At 38.3% G+C, this 24,777-nt stretch overlaps 1 protein-coding gene across 1 annotated transcript; it reads right to left on the minus strand.

The window, feature by feature from the left end:
- Positions 1-13,425: 13,425 nt before the first annotated feature.
- Positions 13,426-23,810, minus strand: vamp5 (vesicle-associated membrane protein 5). Its single transcript, XM_030144263.1, has 3 exons — positions 23,528-23,810; positions 17,743-17,886; positions 13,426-14,515 (listed from the first exon to the last, which is right to left on the minus strand). The coding sequence occupies exons 1-3, from the start codon at positions 23,528-23,530 to the stop codon at positions 14,366-14,368; spliced, it is 297 nt and encodes a 98-aa protein (XP_030000123.1). The 5' UTR covers positions 23,531-23,810; the 3' UTR covers positions 13,426-14,365.
- Between the last annotated feature and the right edge of the window lie 967 nt (positions 23,811-24,777).

The following is a 24,777-nucleotide window of genomic DNA, read 5'->3' on the forward strand; positions in this document are numbered from 1 at the left end:
TCATGAAACCTGGATGAAGCGTAGAGTGTCGGCCATGGATGAACCCAGTAGTTTATGGAGCAGACATGTACACATTGGATCCTACATTTTTTTTTTTTTTTCTCATTGCAAGATTTTGATTGAATTAAATGACTTTCTGCAGAGGTATGCCATACTCTTTGGGTTTTTCACATTGTTTACATCTATTCTATATTTATTGTATAGTTAATTAATTTGGAATCAATGAGCCTGGTGCTTGTGGATCAAATATTTGCCACCAGACACCACTGATTTAATTATTGCCTTAAGCCTTGGGAAGTTTTTGTTGAAATAGTAAACTAATTATTATGTTGGAGTTCAGTCTCATGTTAAACTTCAAAATATGGAAATGAACAATCATACCATTAGATTTAAGTTTCAAAACATGAATTCAAACCCAATCAGATGTTTGGGGTTTTTTTTTGAAAAAGATGGAATAATATTTCTAAGTTGGACTTAAATCTAATGCTGCTTATTGCAATGTACATAAAAGCCTGAATTATTTAGTTCAAGGCTGCTGTAAATTTGTTTTTCCATTATAATAATTTTTTTTTTATACTGAAAATGTTGAGTTGATATTGTTAATCCCTTTGAGCCAGCAGGGAGAGCTTAAGGCCCTCATAAACCGTTATTGTAGCCAAACAGAAGCACCGCACCGGTCATAAACTTGGATCAAAGCCCAAACTAATATGAAATATTCGGTTACAGTCATGTAAAAGGTAGGTTTATTCCAGTGGCATTAGGTTTGGTGTAGGTTTATTAGTTAATTGTTGACCTCAAAATGAAAGACACTTTTGTATGATTTCTATTATTTTTTTTATTTTTCTCCTTTTTTTCATACTTACAAAATACCTTATACACATAGACCAGAACATGGCATGGAGAAAAAAAAAATGCTCGAGGTGAGGCAGGAAGAAATTAAATGCAATTACATAAATAGGTAAGTAAATAAAAGTAAAGGAATCAACAAGAAGAGAAAAAAATTAATAAAATGAAAATAAATAAATTACAGCTTAAATTCTTCACATAAGGCTTTAGTCTTCACAGCTTTAGGGTTAGTGCAAAAGTTAAGTGTGTCTAGATAGGATTACAAATAAGATTTAAAGGCCACAAAGCTGGGTTTCTGATTGGCAAATTTGCTTATATGTATATGAAATTTAGCTAATAAGGAAATGAGATTAAGAATAAACAATTTTCAAACAGGCAAATCAGTAATAAACCAAATAAAATATCTTCAATTTTGAAGTTAAAAGAAATATCCAGCTTTTTATTTAAAAAAAAAAAAAGATTGATATCACACCAAAAAATTTGACAAAAGGCACATTCCCAAAACAAATGAGTTAATGTTTCATCCGAATTATGACAAAATGAGCAAAAAGGGTCAACACTGATCTTCTACTTAATCAGAGCTGAATTAGTTGGATAACACCTATGGAACAGTTTTAAAGATACCTCTCTCACTTTATTGGAAATAAAAAACTTCCTTGGTAATAACCATACCTTTTCCCATTCCACATCAGAATATAAATTACTCCAAAAAAAGATGGAAGCTGGCTTATAAATTGTATCCCTTTGGATCACTTCTCTAATGCATTTATTTATTTATTTATTTTACTCAAGAATGGATGTAAATTTCCTGTGTATAATTCTGATTGCGCAATTTGAGGGGTAATGATTGTTGAAGGACTAATAGTAGAATATAGCAAAGTTTTTAAACCTGAAGGGATAGCATCAAACACAATTGCATATTCTCTAGAGAGTACCAGAATTTTATATTCTAACAAAAATTGACTTTAAGTAAATAACCGACCTTCCTTGTTAAACAACTGACAGACAAGCAGTGTTCCGTAATCAACCCAATTCTTTAAAAACAATGACTTATGTTTGAAACATATATTCCGGTTATTCCATATATAACATTTGTGAGGGGAAAAGTTCTGCTTATATACCAAGGACCAACATAAAAGTAAGTGTTGATGAAAATGAGAAAGTTTCTTTTGTCTAAATCTGGTATTTCCTCCCTTTCTGCAAAGACATTAATTTGCACGTACTGCCTTTCTTGCCTCTGATTGGCTAGAAAGGCTCTTCCGTGATTGGCTACTTCAATCTTTATTTATTTTTATGTATTTTGTTTATTTTTATTTATTATCATCTTTATTTGACTTGATCTGGGGCGTTTACTCATTTCCAAGGCAGGCTGCCAATGGTGGTTTCTGTTTTGTTTTGGTTTTTTTTTAGAATGTTCAGTTGGAACTTTGGGGGTGGGAGGGGTGGGGGACGTAATTTGATGTAGTTGACGTAATGACGTAAATTTCATAAGGGTTAAATACAGTACCGAGCCTCCAATAGGTGGGGTGGCACATTGGTGAGGTGGTCTAAGCTCATGTCTCACAGAGCGGATGTCGTGGGTTCGCACCCAGGGCGAGGAGATGTGTGTATGGGAATCCCTATGGCTAACGTACTGGCACTGTAGTGGTGGAAAGCTGGGCTGCGTCACCTGGTCAGCATGGTACTCAGGGTGCGAGCGGAAGGGGGTGGGGCCAACGGTCCTATCGAGGTGGCTGGTAGGGTGATAGGTTCCGCCCACGTCTGGAAGAACGTAATCATCCCCAGTCAAGTGCTGTGTAGGCCGGGCTGGCGTAGCATGGCCGGTGTGTGGGATGCGGTGCTAGTGCGTTGCCAGGGGCACACGTCGAAGGGGGTGGGGCCAATGGGCCTTGTTGAGGTTCGTTGGTAGGGCGACAAGGTTCACCCGCCCCTGGAGGCGTGTCGACTCCAGTAGGGAGTGTGGAGGGAGGGTGAGTGAGGGTGGGTGAACATGGGTGAGGGTCGCTGAGCTGGCGTGCTGCCGTTTTGGGTGTGGCTTGGCTGACGTCAAAATTACGTCATCTATAGAATGTTAAATATTCTATATTTTAATAGGGGGTGAGAATGCTTTTTTTATGCTGTGCAGACGCCTTAATAGGGGTGAATGGATGAATGCATGGGAGGGGGAGGGCCCACACCCCTTTTTTGTATGTTTAAACCAAATAAATTATATTAAATTTATAATTATATTATATTTATATTATATTAAATTTATAATTATATTAAATAATTCTTTTCTATCTTTTTCCTTTTTTTTTTAATAGACATATAACATTATCATAACACATCTACAGCTTGTAGAACTTGACATTTCATGTTATTTGACATATTGTGACTGACATAAATGCCAAGTTGTCAATAATTTTTTGGGTAAATATCAAAGCAATATTTCTTGTAAGTTTAAGTTTGATTAATTGTGCAGCTCTAGTTTTAGCTCAATCCAAAGTACTCTATTAAACTGGGAAACATTTGCAAAACGGAGGGATACCTTTATTTCATGGATGCACCACCACAGGGATTCACATATTCAGTCATTTTTACACTGTTTTGTAGAGGGATCCTCTGTTTGTTTTCTTCATGGAGTGGGCCCTGCAGGTGCCAGCTTATGGAACCGTTGGCAGTGTGCCCAAGGTATGTATGCCCACAGTATGCCCGGTAGGTGTCCGCACAGCTGTTAGCCACTGGTCCGCTGTTAGCTGCTGGTCCGCTGTTAGCCCCTGGTCCGCTGTTAGCCGCTGGTCCGCTGTTAGCTGCACTACCTAATTGAGAAGAAACAAAATAAGTGATAAGAAGACCGAAAATGACCTAGTGTGTGTGTATGGAGCAAGTAGGGTAAACAACACAGATGTGCCTGACCAAAGATAATTTGAATAAGAAAACAAGAGCTTCTGAAGGTGATAGAAATCATAAGATAATTTCTGCCAGTGGAAAAACAGCCCGAACCTTCTAGAAGGATGGGAAAAAGGGTGTAAAAGCTTGTCGGCTCTTCTCCGGAGAACCGACCCGTGTGTTTACTTCATGAAGAAACCCATGGAAAAGGCTGCTGAAGACGGGCTGACTCAACTCTTCTTTTTTGACTCCAAGTGTGAGTTTTTTAACTTCTATTAGGAACAGGACTTAGTATTCAGTTCCAGTGAATTAGTATTAGAATATAGTGATTGGGTCTGATCTGACGGACGGGTTTTCCACGTCAGTTGAACCTCCAGAAGGAAGGAAACAGAAACAAATGTAAACACACTGAAAAAAGGGGAAAGGGAGGGTTGTTCACTTTTCGAATATGTACTTGGCATATACAGCACAATTGAATTCATAACATATACAACACAGTTGAATTCTATTCTTCCTCCTAACATATGTCAGTCATGTTGACTTCTTAGAAACACTCCTGGGCTCCTGCTTTAGGAGGAAAACCTCATCTGCAGTCAGACATTTTTTCGCTGGGACTCTTAGAATAACGCTGCTTTGGACCACTCTTTACAAGGTAAAGATGAATTCAATCTTATGCAACGTTATTCAGAATTACTTTATGCACTGTTTTCACAGAGCCAAGCTGTTATATGCTATTAGCACCGAGCAACATGAATATGTCAGTGTCAATGCTAATGCTGACACAAACACACTAAATGTGTCTAAAAGAATAGAATATTTGTTTTTCAGGTAAATTCAGTTAAAATATAACTTGGCCATTTGTGACATGAAAATATAGCATTAATTGTGATGAAACTGGACATTTTTGAGCTGAAAACATAGTTCAAATGACCATCGACATGTTGAACAGAACTGAAATCCTGTACATTTTGCAGAACTAGCATTTACCAACACAAAGTTCCTTTGGGGATTCACTTATATTGATTTCTTATGCACAAAGACAGAAATAAGACCTCCAAGCAAATTTTAGCCGTTTACTGTTAAGCTGGCAGGTCAGTTCTCCATTTTTCCAGAGGTTAGGTTGCTGTGCCATGACATAGACCAGGGGTCAGCAACCCTGGTCCTAGAGAGCCACTATCCTGCATGTTTTAGATGTGTCCCTCTTCCAACACAGCTGATTCAAATGATAAGCCTATCATCAAGTTCTGCAGAAGCATGATAATGACCGTCAGGTGTGCTGGAAGAGGGACCCATCTAAAACATGCAGGATAGTGGCTCTGTAGGACCAGGGTTGCTGACCCCTGACATAGACCGTTTACTGACAGTGAAAGGACGGACCAGCTGGCTGTTAGCATGGAGGAGGAACACTGGGCCCTCTGGATTTTTAACCCTTTCATGCATGAATTATGAGAATTTTAAACAAGATTTTCTTTTTCCAGAGTGTTTTTATTCTTCTTTAGGCATGAATTAAAAAAAAAAAAAAATGTGATTGAATTTTTTTTTAATGAACCTACTTTTCATGGAGTTACAAAAATGTCCACTCAGCTGGACACCATGCATTTTACTTTTTGCCTTGTGTTCTGCCCCTGCCTTGGCCCTCCCTGATCCAACCAAACCTTTCACTCAGACTGTGGATGAAAAGCAAGGTTTCATGTCTTCTGTTCTGTTGCAGGCTCACTGTGACCGCTTGCGTCTGGTGGCGTATTTCTCCACTAAACTTGACTCCGTGGCTGCTGGTCTTCCTTCTTGTCTCCGTGCCGTCGCTGCATGTGAAAAGGCTGTGGCTGCGTCACGTGACATTGTCGGGTATAACCCTTTGACTGTGTTGGTTCCACATTCTGTCTCTATCATTCTTTTAGAGCAAAAGACCTCGCACCTGTCCGCGGCCCGGTGGCGTAGGTACACCACCGTTCTTCTAGACATGCGAAATGTCACCGTGAAGCGCTGTACCACGCTCAACCCCGCCACACTTCTTCCCACTGCTGAGGATGGACACTCTCATTGTTGTGAGACCGCTTTGGAACAGACATGTTCCCCCTGCCCTGATATCACTGATTGCCTTTTTCAAACCCTGACTTTGTTTTCTTCACAGATGGTTCCTCTTTTAAGGACACTTCGGGAACAAATAGGGTTGGTTTTGCGGTGTGCACGTCCATTGACACGGTCTCCTCAGGCCCCCTGCCCTCACGTTATTCAGCACAGGCGGCTGAGCTCATTGCTTTGACTGAGACCTCTAAGCTGGCTGAGGGCTGTTCTGTCACTATCTATACTGATTCCAGGTATGCCTTTGGCGTGGTTCATGATTTTGGGGCCCTGTGGAAACACCGCAAATTCTTGAAGTCAGACGGTAAGCCGATCCTTAATGGATCTCTTGTGGCAAATTTGTTGGATGCTGTTCTTCTTCCCTCTGCTATTGCAGTTGTGAAATGTCAGGCACATCAGAAGGATGACTCTGAGGTCACACAGGGGAACTCCCGAGCGGACGCAGCTGCCAGGGCTGCTGCTTCTATGGAGCCTGCCTCCTCCTTTTTGTCTCAGCCGTTGTCTGGGGCTCCTCCCGCCTCCCTTCCTGACACGCAGTCATTTGCCACTCCTGACGAAAGGCGCATCTGGGCTTCTTGTGGCTGTGCAGTGGATTCTTCTTCTGCATGGCGGGCAGCTGATGGACGACCTTGTCTGCCCAAACATTTCTTCCCCTGGTTTGCTAAGCTGACACATGGTGTAGATCATGTGTCTAAGGGAGGAATGTTAGAGGCTATTGCACAACACTGGTTTACAAAGGGGTTTACAGTGGTTGCAGAGAAATTTTGCAAGAAATGTCTTGTCTGTGCCGCTCATAACACGGCAAAGTCTTTCCCTTGTCGCTCAGCAGGTCATGACCAACCAAACCTCCCGTTTGACCATCTAATGATGGACTTCGTGGAACTGTCTCCAGCCGAGGGTAAAATGTATTGTCTGGTGATGGTAGATATGTGGTCAAAATGGGTTGAATGTGTTCCTGCTAAACATGCAGACAGCTCCACAGTGGCTAAGGCTTTGGTTACTGAAATCTTGCCTCGTTGGGGGATCCCAAAAAGGATCTCATCAGACAATGGGTCCCACTTTGTGAACGCAGCACTAACTGAGTTAGGCAATATGCTAGGTTTTGACCTCAAAACACACTGTGCATACCATCCACAATCAGGGGGGGCTGTTGAAAGAGAAAATAGCACCCTAAAATCAAAACTGGCTAAGTGCGCTGAGGAAACAGGGCTTAAAGCTATACCTACCGATGTGGCATTTCTCACAGCACTTAGTAAAAGTTTGAACATGAACAACCCGCCTCTCTCCAAAGCCCCGCCCCCTTCCCTCTGCCTGAGCTCTGAGGCTCCTCCTCCTCTCTCCTCCTCTCATCTGATGCGTGATGGCAACGGAGGAGGAAGCAGAGGTGGAGGTCTGGTCCGTTTTGGCGTGTCCGCGGACCCCTCCCTCGGTAATGAGATGCATCATCCACCTGCCGCGGGCCCGTGGCTCCTGTTCCATCAGTAGACCTGGTCTGTGCAGTACTGGGTCAGTGTCTTCACTGCAGTGCCCAGGGGATGGGCGCGCGCACTGTGAACGCGCAGCCTCCTCGAATTTTCCGTGGACATTTGAAGTTTCATAGTCCATACAATTATCATCCTACATCATCTTACATTGTGTGACACCATGTACATGTACCTGTATGAGTCTCACCGTCATAAAAGCTGACCTTTATGCAGACCTGTTCAGTAAAGTACAGCTGACTTCCGGACTTTTATCTCCATCCTTCATTCATCAGACTCCCGTTTGTGCCCCTCAGTTGTTGTTTCTGTTCATAAATCAGTTTAATCCCTTCCACATGTGCATGTCAGTTCTATCCAAACACATCCTAGACAGTAGACTGTGGTCAGTGACAGGAGAAGCAGCGCCAGTGAAACGTCAGATGCAGAGGGACACATATCGGATGTGAGACGGAGATAATGGATCGGATGCTGGACGGCCGTAATGGATGATTGACAGGAGGCTCAGCCAGGTTCGGCCAATTATTTTATTCGGACCGACTAAAATGATTGGTCAGACTTTTATCAGAAATATATGAGAATTAAACATTTTTGAGTTTCAATACCTGGTGGATTTCTTTTCCATTTTAGTTTGACACACACTTATTAGGAGCATTTTAAGATGACAAAAGAAAAGTGTAAAAATGCCACATCATACGGTATAGCTTTAACTGGGTCAAGGTCCTACCTCTGGTTCTCATGCAAATGAGAATGAGACGTAGGAGTCGAAGTGGGCTGAGTCCGTTTGAGATTATGTTTGGGAGACCCCCATATACAGTTCTCCAGGCCCCTCAACCGAGCACCAACTTGACATCGTTGTTGGAGCATGACATGTTGTCCTATTGCAAAAAACTCTCCTCTGAACTATCTCAAGTGCAAGTATTGGTGAGATCAGCGTTACCAGTTCCTGCAGAGGGGCCGCTTCACCCATTACAGCTGGGGGAGTGGATCTTGGTCCGGGACTTCAGACGGAAGCACTGGAAGCAGCGCAGGTGGCGAGGCCCCTTCCAGGTGCTCCTGACGACGCACACAGCGGCCAAGGTTGCCGAACGTGCCACGGGGCTCCACGCGACCCACTGTAAGCGGTTTCTGGGAGAACCGCCAACTGCTGCAGCCGAGGACGGGCCGGACCATCGATCGACAGTGTAGACCCCGGAACTGGAGACCCTGCATCACGCACCCTCACTCACAAGACTCACTGGTTGAAACCTAGCGGTGATAACGACCCCAGTGACGTCTCATACACACTATCCTTTGCCTGGTTGCTGGCGAGTGACTGAAGACCCCTGCCCCACACATACACTGATTCGACGACGATGGAGGTGATCAAAGGGTCAGCGGTCATCTTCATGTGTCTGTACATATGGTACCATGGCACATTCTGTCAGGTAACTGATCCTTCTTCAACGCATCACACTCCAGTTGCGCCCTGGTCTGTCGGAAGACAGCAAGGGACAGAAGAACCTCAGAGACGTCACGGATGTGACCTCCACATCATTGATCACCATGAATATAATGATAATACGTGATGGCGGGTGACACGTGATCTGACACGGCGTGTCACTAACCAGTCATGCTATGTGTGCAGTTTGATGCCACACAGCTCACACGTAGGTATTCTGTTTGTTCCTTATCCACTCCCGATCAATCACACTTTATTGACACTGTTAAAGTGGACAGTGGGAGATTGGCCGAACATCACATCAATATACCCCTGGCTGGGGTGGAAACCCAACATGATCTTCAGAGACCCAAGAAATTTTTCCAGAGACACTAATACTTCTATGGTACAGAAAAATGTTGTTTTTAGGCTCAGAAATCTCTCAAATCCTTTTTTCATTCCACAGCTGTGCTTCCATTCCCCAGTCACAGAACACACACGGTATCATCTGGGACACACATCAGGGTGTAACATTACTCTTAAGGTAGCCTGTGGGTTAGCAAATTGCGAAAATAGGACTGATAAATTTACCTTTCCTACGACAGGGACATTCTCCCCTTCTCCATTTTTGGTCCTCTATACCATCACTGCATTGCTAGGTACACCATCCCCACTGACACACTTTGATGCTAAAACTAATGTTACTACCACATATAATGCCACCGTAGCTCTCACCCCTTCTGATTATGGGTATGGCTGTCCCACAGATATGGTGTGGACGTGTGGTCAACACTCATATCTGTACCTCCCGGCACGGTGGGCAGGTACGTGTCATCTCTCTTATCTGATTCCTGCTGTTTCCAAATTGACCATTAGTCCATTAATGTCACCACCTCACACCCATGTTAAACGGGACCGGATTTCAGGAGGCCATAAGTTTGCGATCAGTATCATTCCCCTGTACGGCCCTGCCTGTTTAGCTTGGTATATAGAAGAACTTTCTGTTGAGTTGGAAAATCTCACTGCTTCAGTTGAACAAAGGTTTGATACTCTTACGAGTGAGATGAAGGCCCTCCGCACAAACTCTTTACAGAATAGGGCAGCGTTAGATCTCCTGTTGGCCGAAAAGGGAGGTGTCTGTCACCTAATTGGAGACCAGTGCTTTACTTATGTACCTGATATTACTGCCAACATGTCGGATGTCCACAACCAACTTGATCATCTTAGACGAGTTCTACATGAGGAAAACATTGCATATAGTACAACAGGCTGGGATTTTTGGGGCTGGTTGCTGTCTGGGGGATGGAGGGCTCTGTTGGTGAAAACTCAAACATCCACATTTTGGACACACCACCCTTGTACATATTCCAAATGTCCATGCGCATTTAAGACATGGAATGCTTTAATTGTACATCAGAGTAGAATGCATTCCACACAGGTTAGTCACTTTCAAAAAGAATTGACTTCTTTCAGCTGTCACTTATGTGCATGCAAGAATTTAGCTAACGAAAGGGAGTACTTTGTTCATATCAACACACATCTGAGGAGAAATGAAAATATTTCTTGCATGTTTGTTGGCTGTAGTTTTTAAACCAATGTTTATGGAACGTTTAAGTCTCATAAGAGTCGCAGACATACACTTCACACCCTAAGTGATTTTAGTCAAAGTCAAGTCAAAGTCATCTTTATTGTCAGTTCTGCCATGTACATTGTATACAGAGAGAACCGAAATTACTGGACTCTAAGGCCCCACAGTGCAAGTAAACATAAAGTGCAAATAACATAGAAGAGTCTAAAAGGTAAACATAAAAGAGTGCAGTAGAGAGTAACAAAAGAACAACAATACCAAGTATTGTGAAAACAACTAAATTAGCATCACCACCATTGCATGATTCTTTTTCTGACTGCCAGGACGAGGAGTGCATGGAAGAGGAAGTTTCTGATACATCACTAGATTCACTCCACTGGCTACCTATTTTATATAATTTTCATTTCAAAATTCTGGTGCTAACTTTCTGAGCTCTACTTAATAATTTCTTGTTCGAGTTTGATGTTGTTTTGTAGATAGTTAAATCAATCAAACTGTCAGCTCGGTCGGAGTGAAAGGAGCATCTTTTGTTTAAAAAGGCTGAAGTCTTACACCTACAACACACTGGGCCAAGGCAATCTAAGCAGAGAGGACACTGGTCCAGTCCCTGGAAAAGACGCCTACTTGGTACGATAAGGTTACTGAGCATTTTCTTAAAAAGAAACGGAGGGCCGAATGTATGTTTAAATAACTTGACTTTTTTTTTGTTTTGTTTTGTTTTGATGTAAGCCGACAATGAGCTTCCCCTGTCTGAAAGACGAGCAGCTGCCACTGCTCCTGAGTAAGGACTACTTGGAAGAAAACAAACAAACAAACAAACAAATAAATAAAGTAAAAGTACACTAATGAAATGCTCAGGTCAAAGGGAATATTTTCAATTTAACTTCAAATGATCATAATACTGGGGTAATGCAAACAGGCAAATTATTCCAGTGATTTGGAATATAAAAGCTAACGGTGCATTCATCAAAATTTCTAATAGACCCAAGGAATAATGAGGCCTGCTCCAGATGATCACACAACACCACACATTATTTTTTATTTTATTTCACTTTTATAATGTAACACTTTTATTGTATTTCAATTTTAATTTGCCCAGAATAAGACTTTGATTTTTTTTTTTTTTTTTTCTTATGTATTATAGTAGGAACCTTTTAATTTTTGTTTGGGAAATTCCATATTCACAAAGCTACATTTTTAACACAGACCCATATTTTAAGTTATTTTTAATTTAAATTGGCCGTCATGAATTTATGACAAATAACACACACATCAACAGCAAAAAGCTAAATGTTTATCTAAATAAGAAAAAAAATTAAACAGAACATAGTTTTCCTTCTTCATCTCAGGAGTCTCTGGTTTAATCTGTTGTAATATCTGGATCAAAAGGTAGAATATCTAATAATCTTGTGACTGTTTTAATTTAATGAATTTGGACGGAGTAGTCATTTACTTTGAGTTTGGGTCGTGCATATTTGTACATGACCTGTTCATTTGACCCATTTATGTGTTTTTAATTATTTACTCTACATGCTTTGTTCATACAGCACGTTTCAATAGTCTGCCATTGGCTGCTATACAATCTTTTCCCACCTGGGGTCAGTATTCACACTGGTTTTCCTCACAAGAAGGCATATTTTAAGACAGAAATAAATTTGCTTTGTCAGTTTGACATCCAAACTTCTCTAACCTAGTATTTCACAAATTCTACTTCAGATATTGTGGACATAAGTGCTGATTCATTTTGTATCAAAGGAAGTAAGTAAACAGAAACACATTTTCTCATGGTTTATGCTACAGGTGTCAAACATGTGGGCCAAATCCGGCCCACCAAAGGGTTCAATCCGGCCCTCGGGATGAATTTGTGAAATGCAAAAATTACACTGACGATATTAAGAATCCTTTTAGTTCAGGTTCCACATTCAGACCAATTCAATCTCAAGTGGGTCAAATCGGTAAAATACTATCATAATAATATATAAATAATGACAACACCAAATTTTTCTCTTTGTAAATGTGAACATTTTCATGTATTTACACTAAAACAAAGAATAATTTTGCAAAAAATGTGAATAACCTGAACAAATATGAACAACCTGAAATATCTTAAGAGAAGTAGTACAATTTTAACAATATTCTGCCTGTTACTAAATGTTTGTGTATTTGTAGATCCAATGTGATTTGTAAGTAATATATAATGTACATGTGTAAATGATAAACTGAGGCAGAATATTGTTAAAATTACACTTATTTTCCAGTTTGTTCATGTTACTCACATCTTTTGAAAAGATAGTTTGTAGACATACACCTTTTCATAATGTAAATTTACTTTTCTCGCTCTAAAACATAGAGGAACGTTTGGAGTTGACATTATTTATATATTACACTGGGTTACAAAAAAATGTTTTTTTCTAGGTTTTTTCAACTGAATTAGGACCATTTTGCACCGCTAAATCCAAAAATGACATCTGTTTTGCTCAATCAGGTCAGGTTTTTTTGCTAAGTTGATTTTGAAAAATTTGATCTTCTCACAAAATTGATTACATTTTTGTGACTTTATCAGTTGATTTTTTTTATATAGTTCTCACCCAAAATAGGTTTTAAGAGAAAAAAAATCATTTTCTAACAGGATTCCTGTTAGGTACAATGGTGTATTCACTGCAGATGTAGCAGAATACGTCAGGCTTATTTTTGCAAGATCTTCTAGTCGAAGCCATTTCATTCACCTGTAATATTAAAAAAACCACTAATCATAAATTGGCAAAAGTAAAATCTTCAGAACTCGTTTATTGCAAGAAATATGAAAGAATTTTGTATCATATGATGTGAAAATGCCCATAAATGTAAGTAAAAATGTTAAAAAGCCAATATGTAGCATAGTTCAGAAAGTTGACCTGATTGAGCAAAATTAAAGTGATTTTTGGATTCAGCACACCAAAATTATCCTAAATCAGCTCAAAAAACTTAAACAATAAATTTGTTGTTGACCAGTGTTATTATTTTACTGGTCCGGCCCACTTCAGATCAAATTGGGCTGAATGTGGCCCCTGAACTTAAATGAGTTTGACACCCCTGGTTTATGCTTTCAACAGGTTCAAAGTCTGAAACACATAAAATAAGAATAAAACAACAAAAATAGCCTGAAGTTTTTCAAAACACATTTTAATGATGCAGACAATATGACAACATTAAATTTTACAGGACAAATATTCCATTCTTTCAGATCTGAAGCTGAAGTATTTATACATTTACCAATTTCGGTCAGCTTTTCTCTCATGCTGAAGTGACTCTTGGAGATCTACCTGACATGCCAAATTCTGGGATTGGACAGCTGGACAGATTGCAAAATTTTGGGACGATATTGATATGTAAAAGACAATTTGACTGACAGATGATACTGACATTATTTTCTCTTTATGTGTTTGTTATTTATCCCCTCTTTTGTATCAGGGACAAAGAAAACTTCACTATGTATATATAAATATGTTAATTAAACATACAAATTTCTGAAATACCATCTTATTTACTAACACCAATGAATGGCCAACATATTATTGCATCCCATATTCACAGGTAATGACAATTTTGTATTTTGTTGAGTGGTGCTTCTGGACATCCATCACTCAAATGACCTTTGTTTAAAATTTTGCAATCTGTAGATTTGCTAAAAATGTAGGATCAGTGGCAGGCTAACAAAAAGAGTAGTGGTTAATAATAGAGAAATATGGCACAATTAAATGTTGTGGAACAGTTTAAATCTGTTTTGTGCTGATTTTGTTCTTTCAATGTTAGCTGATGAGAGAGAAATTACCTGTAAAAGGTATTAAAACAGAATCAGCTGACCTACCAGTGGTACCATAATTAACAGAATACAAGTGAGACTGATTCTTCCATAAATACATCTAAGCACAAAAAATATATATATATATCACACACTGAGTAGTTCAGGCGAGATGTGACAGTCCTGCAGTTTGCACTCCTCTTTTCCTGGACTTTTTTTTTTTTTTTTAATCTTCGTTCACACCATGTCCATCAGTCCAAATATCTTACTTTCCTTTCATCTGCAAAAAGAGACTGTTTTCCTCACTGCGGTCCAACGATGGCAAAGATTATGAGTCCGACAATGACAAGTGCTGCTATGACCCCAATGGCAATAAATATTATTTTCATCTTCTTGTTGTCCCAGAACTTCTGTTGCTTCACCTTGTTGGAGGTCTTTTCAAACGTTTTACTCTGGAAAAAAAAACACACAGGAAAAGAGAATGTGTTAGTTAACTATGGACAGTGAGAGTGACAGTGTTGTGAAGGTTTGAAATGATCTTAACCCTTTATAGAGCACTCATAGAAATACTCTGAAATTCAACATTTCAACCTTACAGTGTTATTGGACGACCTAACAAGACTTTATTACCTTTGTGAAATGTTCTAAATTTTTTATTGTTGCGTAGAAAAGTACTAAATAAAAAAAAACAAACAAGAAAAATACATGCAAGGTGAAAGGAACCTGTATTTTAGAACATTAGAACATCACTTAGAGCATTACAACATAAGTGCTGATCCACACACCTGTCCACATCCACATTATCCCTTTGAACATTCCTTACATTCCTTACAAGTACCATTACTTCATGGTACCTAACAAAGCAGGTACACTCACTGTTCATGCAGAGGTGGACCTTACAGACCCTGTAGACCACATTAGATCTGAGATTAGTGACTCACTATCCTCACTGTAACTGTTGCTGTCACTGTCTTCTAATGCATGCAGAATTGACCAAAAAATAGTCACCTGACCAATAAAGGGTTAAATAATATAAAAATCTGAAACTGCCAGGACAAGGTCAACTTTCATCACAAAATCAAAGCTTACTAGAATTCATATCATTCTCAATAGTTAGAAGGCATATCATTACATAATTAAGTTAAAAGTAACTGTAATGTGTTACACCATCATTTAACATTTTTTTTCTCAGTACTTGTAACACATTACAGTTACTGAGAAAAGAAATTGTTACATGATGGTGGCATCCAAATATTGTCATTTTGGTACAAAAAAAAAAAAAAAAATTAGAGGAATCTGACATTTGTTTGGTCTCTGCATCTTGCATCCCTCACTTTGCAGGTAAGCTTTGTTTCACCAGTGCTCTGGACAAAACAGATCACCAAAGCCACTGGGGCATATCTGCGGGCAATGCTATCAAAGGTAAAATAATAAAAAAAGACAACAACCTGTCTCTGCATCTAAATACACTCTGTTCATTTCACAGTTTTCATCGATCTCTATATGCAAACCACAATTACTACATAAATATGATAACCGTCTCCATTTACCTGTGTGAAAAATGTTGGTGAAATTAACAGAACCAAGTGGTGCCAAGCACAACAAACCCCACCCCTTTGCAAAGTTTAAAAATTCATCCCTCTTTAACCCAACTGGTCAAGGCAGACAACCATCCTCCAGGAGTCAGGGTCTGCTCCAGGTTTCTGCCTGTTAAAAGGAAGTTTTTCCTTCCACTGTCACCACTCACAAGTGTTTGCCCCTGGAGGATTTGGTTGGGTTTCTGTAAATTGGTTTGAGAGTCTGGTTCGACCAGTTCTATATGTAAAGTGTCATGAGATAACTTTTGTTATGATTTGGCACTATATAAATAAAATTTGATTGATTGATTGATTGACTGACAAAAAAAATTTGAACTTTGACCTACTTTTCCCAAAATATCATCACATCTATTCTTGGTCACTGGCAATCTATAAACCCAATTTGGTATGAATTTAACCAATAGTTTTGCTGCTAAAGTGTTAACAAACAAACAAACAGAACCAAAAACAACACCCCTTGCCTCCCCTTTGGGGGGCAGGGTAATAATAGATTTTATCATTAGTTCCACCACATTAACCGTCATTTGACTTGGGGTCTTTTAATGACATCTTCTCATTATGTCTCATTCTCCTATGAGACACAGAACTTGCGCCGCAAAGGGGTTTGTATTTTTAACTCACATCATATCTGACCAATTTACTGTTTTGATTAAGTTCTGTTTGGCCACATTAGATTGGTTTATTTTGATTTTATACCTTGGTGGAATGTTTCAGTAATGAATTTTATATATTTAAATCACATCATAAGTTACATTTTTATTAATAAAAGGCAAAACCAGAAATGGTATTATGATTTGTTAGGTTTTTTTCAAACTATCCTGTCGTTGACTTATACAGTACAGGCATAAATTCAACAGAATAGACAATAATATCATTAATTGCAATTATTTGTATGTCATTTATTGACCTGAGTATGGCTGAAATTTTGACAACTGTTTTTTCTAGTTTGGATTTGTAACGGTGTTTCATCTGACAATTAGATCAATGCACATTTCTCTGCAAAAACAGGTACTGAAAGAGAGTCCTTACAGAAATACTGTGGCCAGAGCTCAGACCTATTAATAGTTATATCACTTAGAATGGAATGTAGAACATAGTGTGTGATGCTTGTGGTTCTGTTTACTAAAGAGGCACAGCTCAAAGACTGGCATTATTAAACAGAATCACTGCTTTTTACCTCTGTATAAAAATGTAACACATAGATATGCATATATAAATCAGTATTGGGTATAAATCAGGTCAGTGCTTCCACACTGGTTACATTTTCCTTCACTGCAGAGTTTGTTGTTTACAACCTATGAATTTGTGTTTTCTTTCTGCAGTAGATTACAAACATTAAAGAATTTTTAATTAAAGTTTGACAACAGTGTTATTAAAATTATTCTGCCTGGTTTACGTTAATGTTTTTTTTTTTTTTTTTTCAGCTTTCAATATTTGCTAGGAAAGTTATCAAACACAAATTAAATTCCAGAAGTTCAATTACTTTGAAAGAAAAAGTTACATTTATTACATAATTAAAGGTAGACTAGTTAACTTTAACCTGCTACTGTTTAAAAGTAAGTTTTAAAGTGGGTTAAGTATGTTTTTAAAGTAAAGTTTTCATGCTACAATTCGGTCTGAATGCTCGTTTGTTTTTCTGTTACAACTGCTGTGCTGTGTGATGTAACATGGTCCAATGTGGGAATGATGTGACCCGGTTGCCGACCCCCGGACGGACATTCGCCTCGTGGCATGTCCTGGACTTACTCTGCCGTACCCAGGGAGACCAGCTCCCTTCATTCATCTTAGGAAACAATAAGAAATACCTTTCTAAAAATAGGACCATAAAGCGCAATCAGGATGTAAAATGTACATTTGTTTTCCTCCCCAGCTCCACCTAGGTGTATTTATAGACATCAATATGACATTTCCTACTTTTAATCCCTAGATAACTATGGATTGAGCTGCTTTGCACCATGTGGTCCAGACATTGACCTTATCTACTCAATGCAAAGACTTCCAAAGTGCATAAAAATAGCTCCTGTCCCTGATTGAATGGTGTTATTCCACTTGGACAGTTTCTCCGGACGCCCCCTGTGTACCTTTAGCAGCAGGTCATCGGCCCTGTCCTCCAGGTCTTTCAGTTTCCCAGCTCTCTCATCAGCTTTGTTCATGTTGTCCATCATGATGACCGTCACCTCCTCCACTTGCTCCTGGGTCTGCTGCAGGCGGCTCTTCCCATTCTCCTGTCCAAACAAAACACATCATTGAACAACAATGAGACATGATGCCGATTAGGACCGTCACTTGGGAGTTTTCGCGGATATTTGTGCACTCATACAATGCAAAAATAGCCCTACAAGAAACAAGACACATTTTCTAGTTACTTAAAACCAAATTATCCTGTGTAAACCAAATAAATGAGAACAGACATGATGGGAAAAAGTGCTGTCATGTCAGTAAGTTGCCCCCATAGCAAGCAATGAAAACACAAATAGACTCAAGATTCTTAAATTGAGAAGATGGAAAGGGAAATAATGTCACTGTTGGGAAAACCTACTGGGATTTTATGCAAATCATTGGTTTATGTTGTTACTGGTTGAAACTAGCTCACTGTTTGCTAGAATATCTACTACAATACTCCACATATTTATAATGTGTCTCTATATCTTAAGAGTAACTGTCATATTTGAGATGATCTACTTTTAAAGAGCACTATAATGAATACATTTTTTTTAATTTTACATGCTTTTTGTTCCAGACCTCTTTATGGCCACCTAGAGGTTATGTTCATTAACTGACATACTATATTTTTGATTGTGCCATTGTTTTGTTGTTCTGTGTTTATATGTTAAATCATTCTGTATGTTAAGACTCCCTCGAAAACAAGATGGTTCATCTCTGGGGATTTTTATCCTATTGAACAAATTTGGAAAATATGTAATAAAGGCAAAGTCAAATATATTTTCTTAATGTGATTTTTCTGATGAAAAACATGCACAAGGTTAATTTTTTTGAAGAAAATAATTCCTAATTTCCCAGACACAAGACTTTTTTATTGCCTTGAAATTCCTTTTTTCACAGTGTATTGATGGATCTTATTGTAGAGCAGCCATTCATTCACATAGTGTTGCAGCTGCTCTAAGCGTGGGCCTCTGGTACAGTGACACTTAACAGTTACAATTAGTACCTATAATGATTCCCCGAGTTTCCCCATCAACAATTGAGGAGTCAAGTAGTTTCTAGAGAAGTTTACAAGTAGTAGTTTTGTTTCGTTCTGCTCTGGCAATGAAAAAGTGAGAAACATCCTGAAAGACAACGTGGACCAAGGGCAGACAAAATGGTAAAATACAGCACTCATAAAATACAGACCCATAACTGATAACTTATATTTAGTTAGATGAAAAAATGGTGAATGGTATTCTAGTTGTGCTCCAGAAATAAGGTAATGGACAGAGATACATTGATCACGAAAAAGGGGCTACATGTAGTATTCCTTGTTGTAAAAAAATAAAAAGACCTAAAATTATCATTAGAGCGTAAATAATAAAGAGCTCTGAAGTTCTGCCAAAGACACCAATGTATTAGATCGTAGAGCTATGACCTGAAAGCATTTCCACTTATGAGCCAGGGGATTTATGTGACCACTAGAGGGAGTAGTGAGTCACTGCTGGAAAACTAATGCTGCTGGACCTTTGACCAAAGCCTCAGGAAGTGACCAGATGGGATGAGAACCACTAAGAAACAACTTCTAGAATCCAAGAAAGTGACAGAGTGATAAAAGCTAAAAGCTCTGTTGTTGTTTTCTCCACCGGACACAGCTCTAAATGAAAAGAATGGAGTTTGATGATGAAATGACTGTTTCTTTTTTATGAAAGTATAAAGTTATGTGATATTATTATTATTATTATTATTATTATTAATAAGCTTTTTTTGAGCAATGCAACAGTACATACAAAGAAGTGGAATTATAGTGCATACATTATACATTGCCTTTTGTATCATTTCCTCCCATGCCCAAACCAACCCCAAGGCTGTTATTATCTTTACTATATTTGCACTTGGATCCACAGTTTAGTTTAAACTGTGAAACTTCTGACCTTATTTGAATGATTCCAAACAGATCTTTGGTGCACCCACTGACAACACAAACCATAATAAATGCCTTCTCACACTTTGGGAATCCTTGCTATAATGAAAGAAAAGAGGATGAATGACATTTCTTTTGTCAAACATTGTTTTCAGCAAGAGTTTCACTGAAGAATGTTTTGGTGTAAACAGATCATTATCATGATCACTTCCTACCAGCGTGAAAGTCACCTAGAGGGTGTTGAAAATACATTGTAATGTCCCATCAAGAACAGAATTTCATAGTCTGACAAACAGCACTTTACGCTTAATCCATATCCATGTGAATAACTGGACCCAGTAGAGACACTGTATAGAAACATGATCCTACTCAGGTCAAATGCACTCATTGAAAAGTCAGCAGTTGACAAATGTGCAATTTTTTTTTTTTTTTTTTTTTTACACACATCTTTAAACCAAGAAGGTGAGGGTTAGTTAAACAGATGAAACACATATTGTACATACTTTAATGCACAGGTCTGTTTTAACTGCTGAAATTCCATTAATTTTACACATAAAGATCTGTTTAATAGTCATGTCAAGCTCCTCTCCAACTGTGAAAAGTGTTGTATAACGCCTGGCTCTGTCTGAGGGGAGTTTTTGTCAGTGCTGAGAACATTAACCCTACTGATGCAAAGAGGGAGGATGTGAAACAGCATCATTTACCATGTGGCGTCATCCAACTGAATCATGAAACCACCGAATATTCACTAGGGAATTAAGACAGTGGCAATAAAAAGATACCACGTTTATGTTAGATAGTTACTGAATAAAGTAGGGTTCAGATTTACTTGACTGCTTGTGTTCCTTGATGACAAATAAGCCATGTGTTTCACTATATTAAGTTGAGGATGTGATATGTTGAGATGCTCACAGAATGACTGAGGATCGATGCCTGGTGAATCTGGAGATCAGTACAGGTGGCAAATGTACACAACGGCTTTACTCAAGTATACATACAAATACTGAATGCTATGGTAAAAGTATAATTTATGATTCAACTTCTTTATTGCAGCAAAAGCAAAAAGGTACAGACTCTGAAATTAAGTAAAAAATAATGCATTTTGTCTTAGTTTTTACATTGTTTAGCTAATGTTATGGACTAAGAGCTCAGATATCACTCATTTGATTCAATTTTACAAAAAACAGTGATTTGGTGCTGATTTTGGAACAAAATATAGACTAAATTACAAAATCAACAGGTGTCTACAGATGTGGGGGGTTTTTATATCTTATGAAGTTTTTTTCTCATTTCCTCTTTAGGTTTGTCTTGTCATATGCATCAATGAAAACCATGGAATCATCTTTTCTATGTGATATCTAGATCATGTCCTGAAGACATGCAATGATGCAAAATACAAAAGCAAAAGCATCAGACATTTATGTTAGAATGTAGGGAGTAACAGGGAGACTACTTAAAATGTACTTAAGTACAGTGATACAGTATTTTACTTACTTCTGGAAGCCACTGAACACAGATCTTTAGTGACATTATGGAAAAAGTAGGATCCAGCATTTTTTGGACCTAAATCTTGACATTTTAACTTCAGCTGCTTTAATTTTAAACACTGGTTAATTCAGTCTCTTTGTATGTTCTCCATTGTTCTTCATCGATCTCCAATTTGTGAAAAGCTCTTTCATTCAACTTTCATGAGCTCAGTAAAAGTACTGTTTTATGAACAGATCGAGTCAGCAGCATTTTTTAGCAGATGAAAGCAGGAGTACAATATCTCATTCTTTTGGACTGAAAGTCATTTTTATGCTTATGAAACAAAGAACAGTTTCCCCAATGTGAAGTGAAACTTAATGAACAAAATGAAGTAGGACAGGTTTTCCTAGATCATTAAGATGCGTTGCTCTATAGTAACCTCATTGTTTTCTGTGCATCAAGAGAAAAAAGTAGAACTTCAGGTCCACAACAGTAACTCTGATCTTAGTGATTACAGATGATAAGAAGCAGGACATCCACAGGGCAGTTTGACTCCTGAGCTATTTGTATTCTGACAAGTTTCTCCTTGACCTTTACTCTCTCAGCCACGAGAGGAAACCAGCGTCTCAGAAGCCGACAGGCACAGGAAACCAACATTTAGCAAAACAAGTACACTCAGCACCTTGATTCAGTTCATATTTCAATGTCATTTCCTGCTACAGGCAACCGACCGACTGTACGAACGTGGCTCATGACAGTCAACGCGACTCTTTTGGAAAATGATTCATGGATGCCGTGAAAGCCCACATATTTTGGTCCATCAGACAGAAGCAATACCTGAACAATAGTCTGTGTTTAAAATTCAACCGGAGACGTCTTAACACAGGAAGTGCTGCCCATTCCAGTTCCCCTCCTTGTTTCCTTCCTTCCCTCCCTCCCTCCCTCCCTCCCTCCAGCCTGCATAAGTGTACCTGGTATGATCCTGGGAAACCACACCCACATCACGTTACAGTGTCATTATTGTAGTAGTTCTTCCCTGTAGTAACAAACCAGTGGGAACAGTTGTTTGCCAAGGTGGCACCAGAGTTCATTCAGTGGGCACAAGGCCTTGTTTTTAAGCAAACATGCATGATATTTACTGGGACTGCAGCCCAAAAAAGGTCAAAAACAAGGAAGCAATAGGGAAATCTCATATGAAGCTCTGTTAACTCTCAATTCCAAGATACATGTATTGACTAGTCTACTGTGTCTTCTGTCTATTTGCTTTCTCTCATTTAAATCCACTTATTTCAGCTTGACACCAAACACTTAATTCATATTTACTGTTAAAGCAATTATATCTCTCATTTTCGTGTGTTTGCTAGTTAAAATAATACTTGCCTGCGGGGGTTGCATTCAGAAAAAGGTCAGAAACAAGGAAGCAACAGGGAAATATCATATTAAACTCAGTTTACTCTCAATTTTAACACATGCATTAACTAGTCTTCTGTGTCATTTTTAATTTTTTTTCTTTTTCTCATTTAAATCTACTTATTTCAGCTTGACACCAAAAATGTGTTTAATATTTACTGTTAAAGCAATTCTGTGTGTCATTTTAGTGTGTTTACTAGCTGAAATAATACTCGCCTACTGGCACTGCTGTCAAAAAAATGTAAAATACTAAAAAAAAAAAAACAATAAACAAGGAAGCAACAGGGAAATCTACAAACATGCATTAGCTAGTCTTTTGTGTGACTTTTCTTATTATAATTACTCATTTAAATCCACTTATTTCAGCTTGAATCCAAAAACTTGACTAATATTTACTGTTAAAGCAATTCTACCTGTCAATGCCTAAAGTAATAATACTCACCTGCTAGGATAGAAAACAGAAAAATGTTTAAAACAACAACAAAACACAAGGAAACAGGGAAAACTAGCTTATCTCATACTAAACATAGTTTGCTTAACTCTCAATATCAACACTACACATGCATCAATTACTCTTTATCGTATTTTTTTGTCATTATATTCAACTTTTATCGTTTAAATCTCTGTATTTCAGCTTGACACCGGAAATGTGAGTAATATTTCAAACCAAATCTACAGTTATGTTAGTTATGTCATGTTAGTGTGTATGCTAGCTAAAACTATTCTCTGCTTGTGTTGCCCTACTTACCTACTATCTTATCGGACTTTGCCCACAAACTTTGCGACCATAATCCCGCATAAAACATTCTCCTGTCAGTTTTCTCTTCACCTTGTTGTTGTGTTTGCTCTTATAATAATAATAATAATAATAATCATAATAATAACCTAAAGTAGTCCATATGAGGCTGATATTGACTCACCATGTCTGCTTCGTGTCTTGCGGTGTTTGTGCAGATCTGTCACCGGACCCAAGTCTTACCAAACCGGCCGCATTTAAAGCACGCCTTAAGCCTTCAAAAACAGGAAGAAGCTCATCAGTTGTCCTCTTCAGATCTGCCTTTATGTTCCACCTTGAGATAAAAATAAAAAAAACAGCCCTTGTGTGGTTTTGTGGCTTTTTTTCCCTTCTTTACTCGTCCCTGTCACTTTCACTTCTCTGTTGCGGTCGCTGAACTTTGCGCTGGACCTACTCCGTCATGATGCCTTCACGGGAATCACGGAAATTTTATAGCCACCTACTTGGTCACGTGACCCCGCCCCACCTGACGCCGGGAGGCAAAAGTCGGTACTTCCCCAGGTTTCTACCGCACCTGTTGGTTAAGGGGATTCACAAACAACACGCAGCAGACTGATTTCCACACATTTTTTTTTTTTTTTTTTTGTTATTCAGAACCAGGCTGAAAAATGTACAGTTTATGAGAAACAAGAGAGGAAGTAAATGATCTGAGCAGGTGGTTCCCAGCCGGTTTTTCAGCTGAGAAAACACACAAAAACACAATATGACCTTTATTTTTTCATTCTGGCTTTGTATTTTATATTTTTACATTTATCTCTTCCTATTGACTTCTTTTTGGGTCATTTACTTTCACCTTGTTAAGATAACACAATCTTTATTAGTCCCGTGAAGGCAGCAGTAGACTGATAAAAGTAAAAATTTAAAGTAAAAAGTATAAGTATTACAAATATGCAAATATATATATATATATATATATATATATATATATATATATATATATATATATAAAAACATTGAAAAAATGCCCCTGCCATACACCAGTGCCACTCACAATGGTGTATGAATGTGTATGAATGTTTGGTGGTGGTCGCAGGAGCCGTAGGCATGAATTGGCACACTAAGACCACATAAGTTGAGTTTACTTTAAAAATTTGAGTAAACTGGTTACCTTAAAAATTTTTAGTAATGAGTAATGAAAACTTGAGTGTATTAAACTTAAAAAGTTGATTTGAATGGAATTGCTATTTTAAGTACAACACACTAAATGCCAAGTTAATTTAACTTAAAAATTGTTGCAATGTCTAATGCTTTGTATAATCATTAGACTTTATATCATCAGTTCATTGTAGTAATTTCCACATTGATGTAAATAAGAGTTTGTTTTTTTTTAATATAAAGTACTTTGTAATATTATTCAACTTCATATATTGTTGT

This window comes from Sphaeramia orbicularis, chromosome 9 (genome assembly GCF_902148855.1).
Source record: "Sphaeramia orbicularis chromosome 9, fSphaOr1.1, whole genome shotgun sequence".
In the NCBI taxonomy this organism is placed as follows: domain Eukaryota; kingdom Metazoa; phylum Chordata; class Actinopteri; order Kurtiformes; family Apogonidae; genus Sphaeramia; species Sphaeramia orbicularis.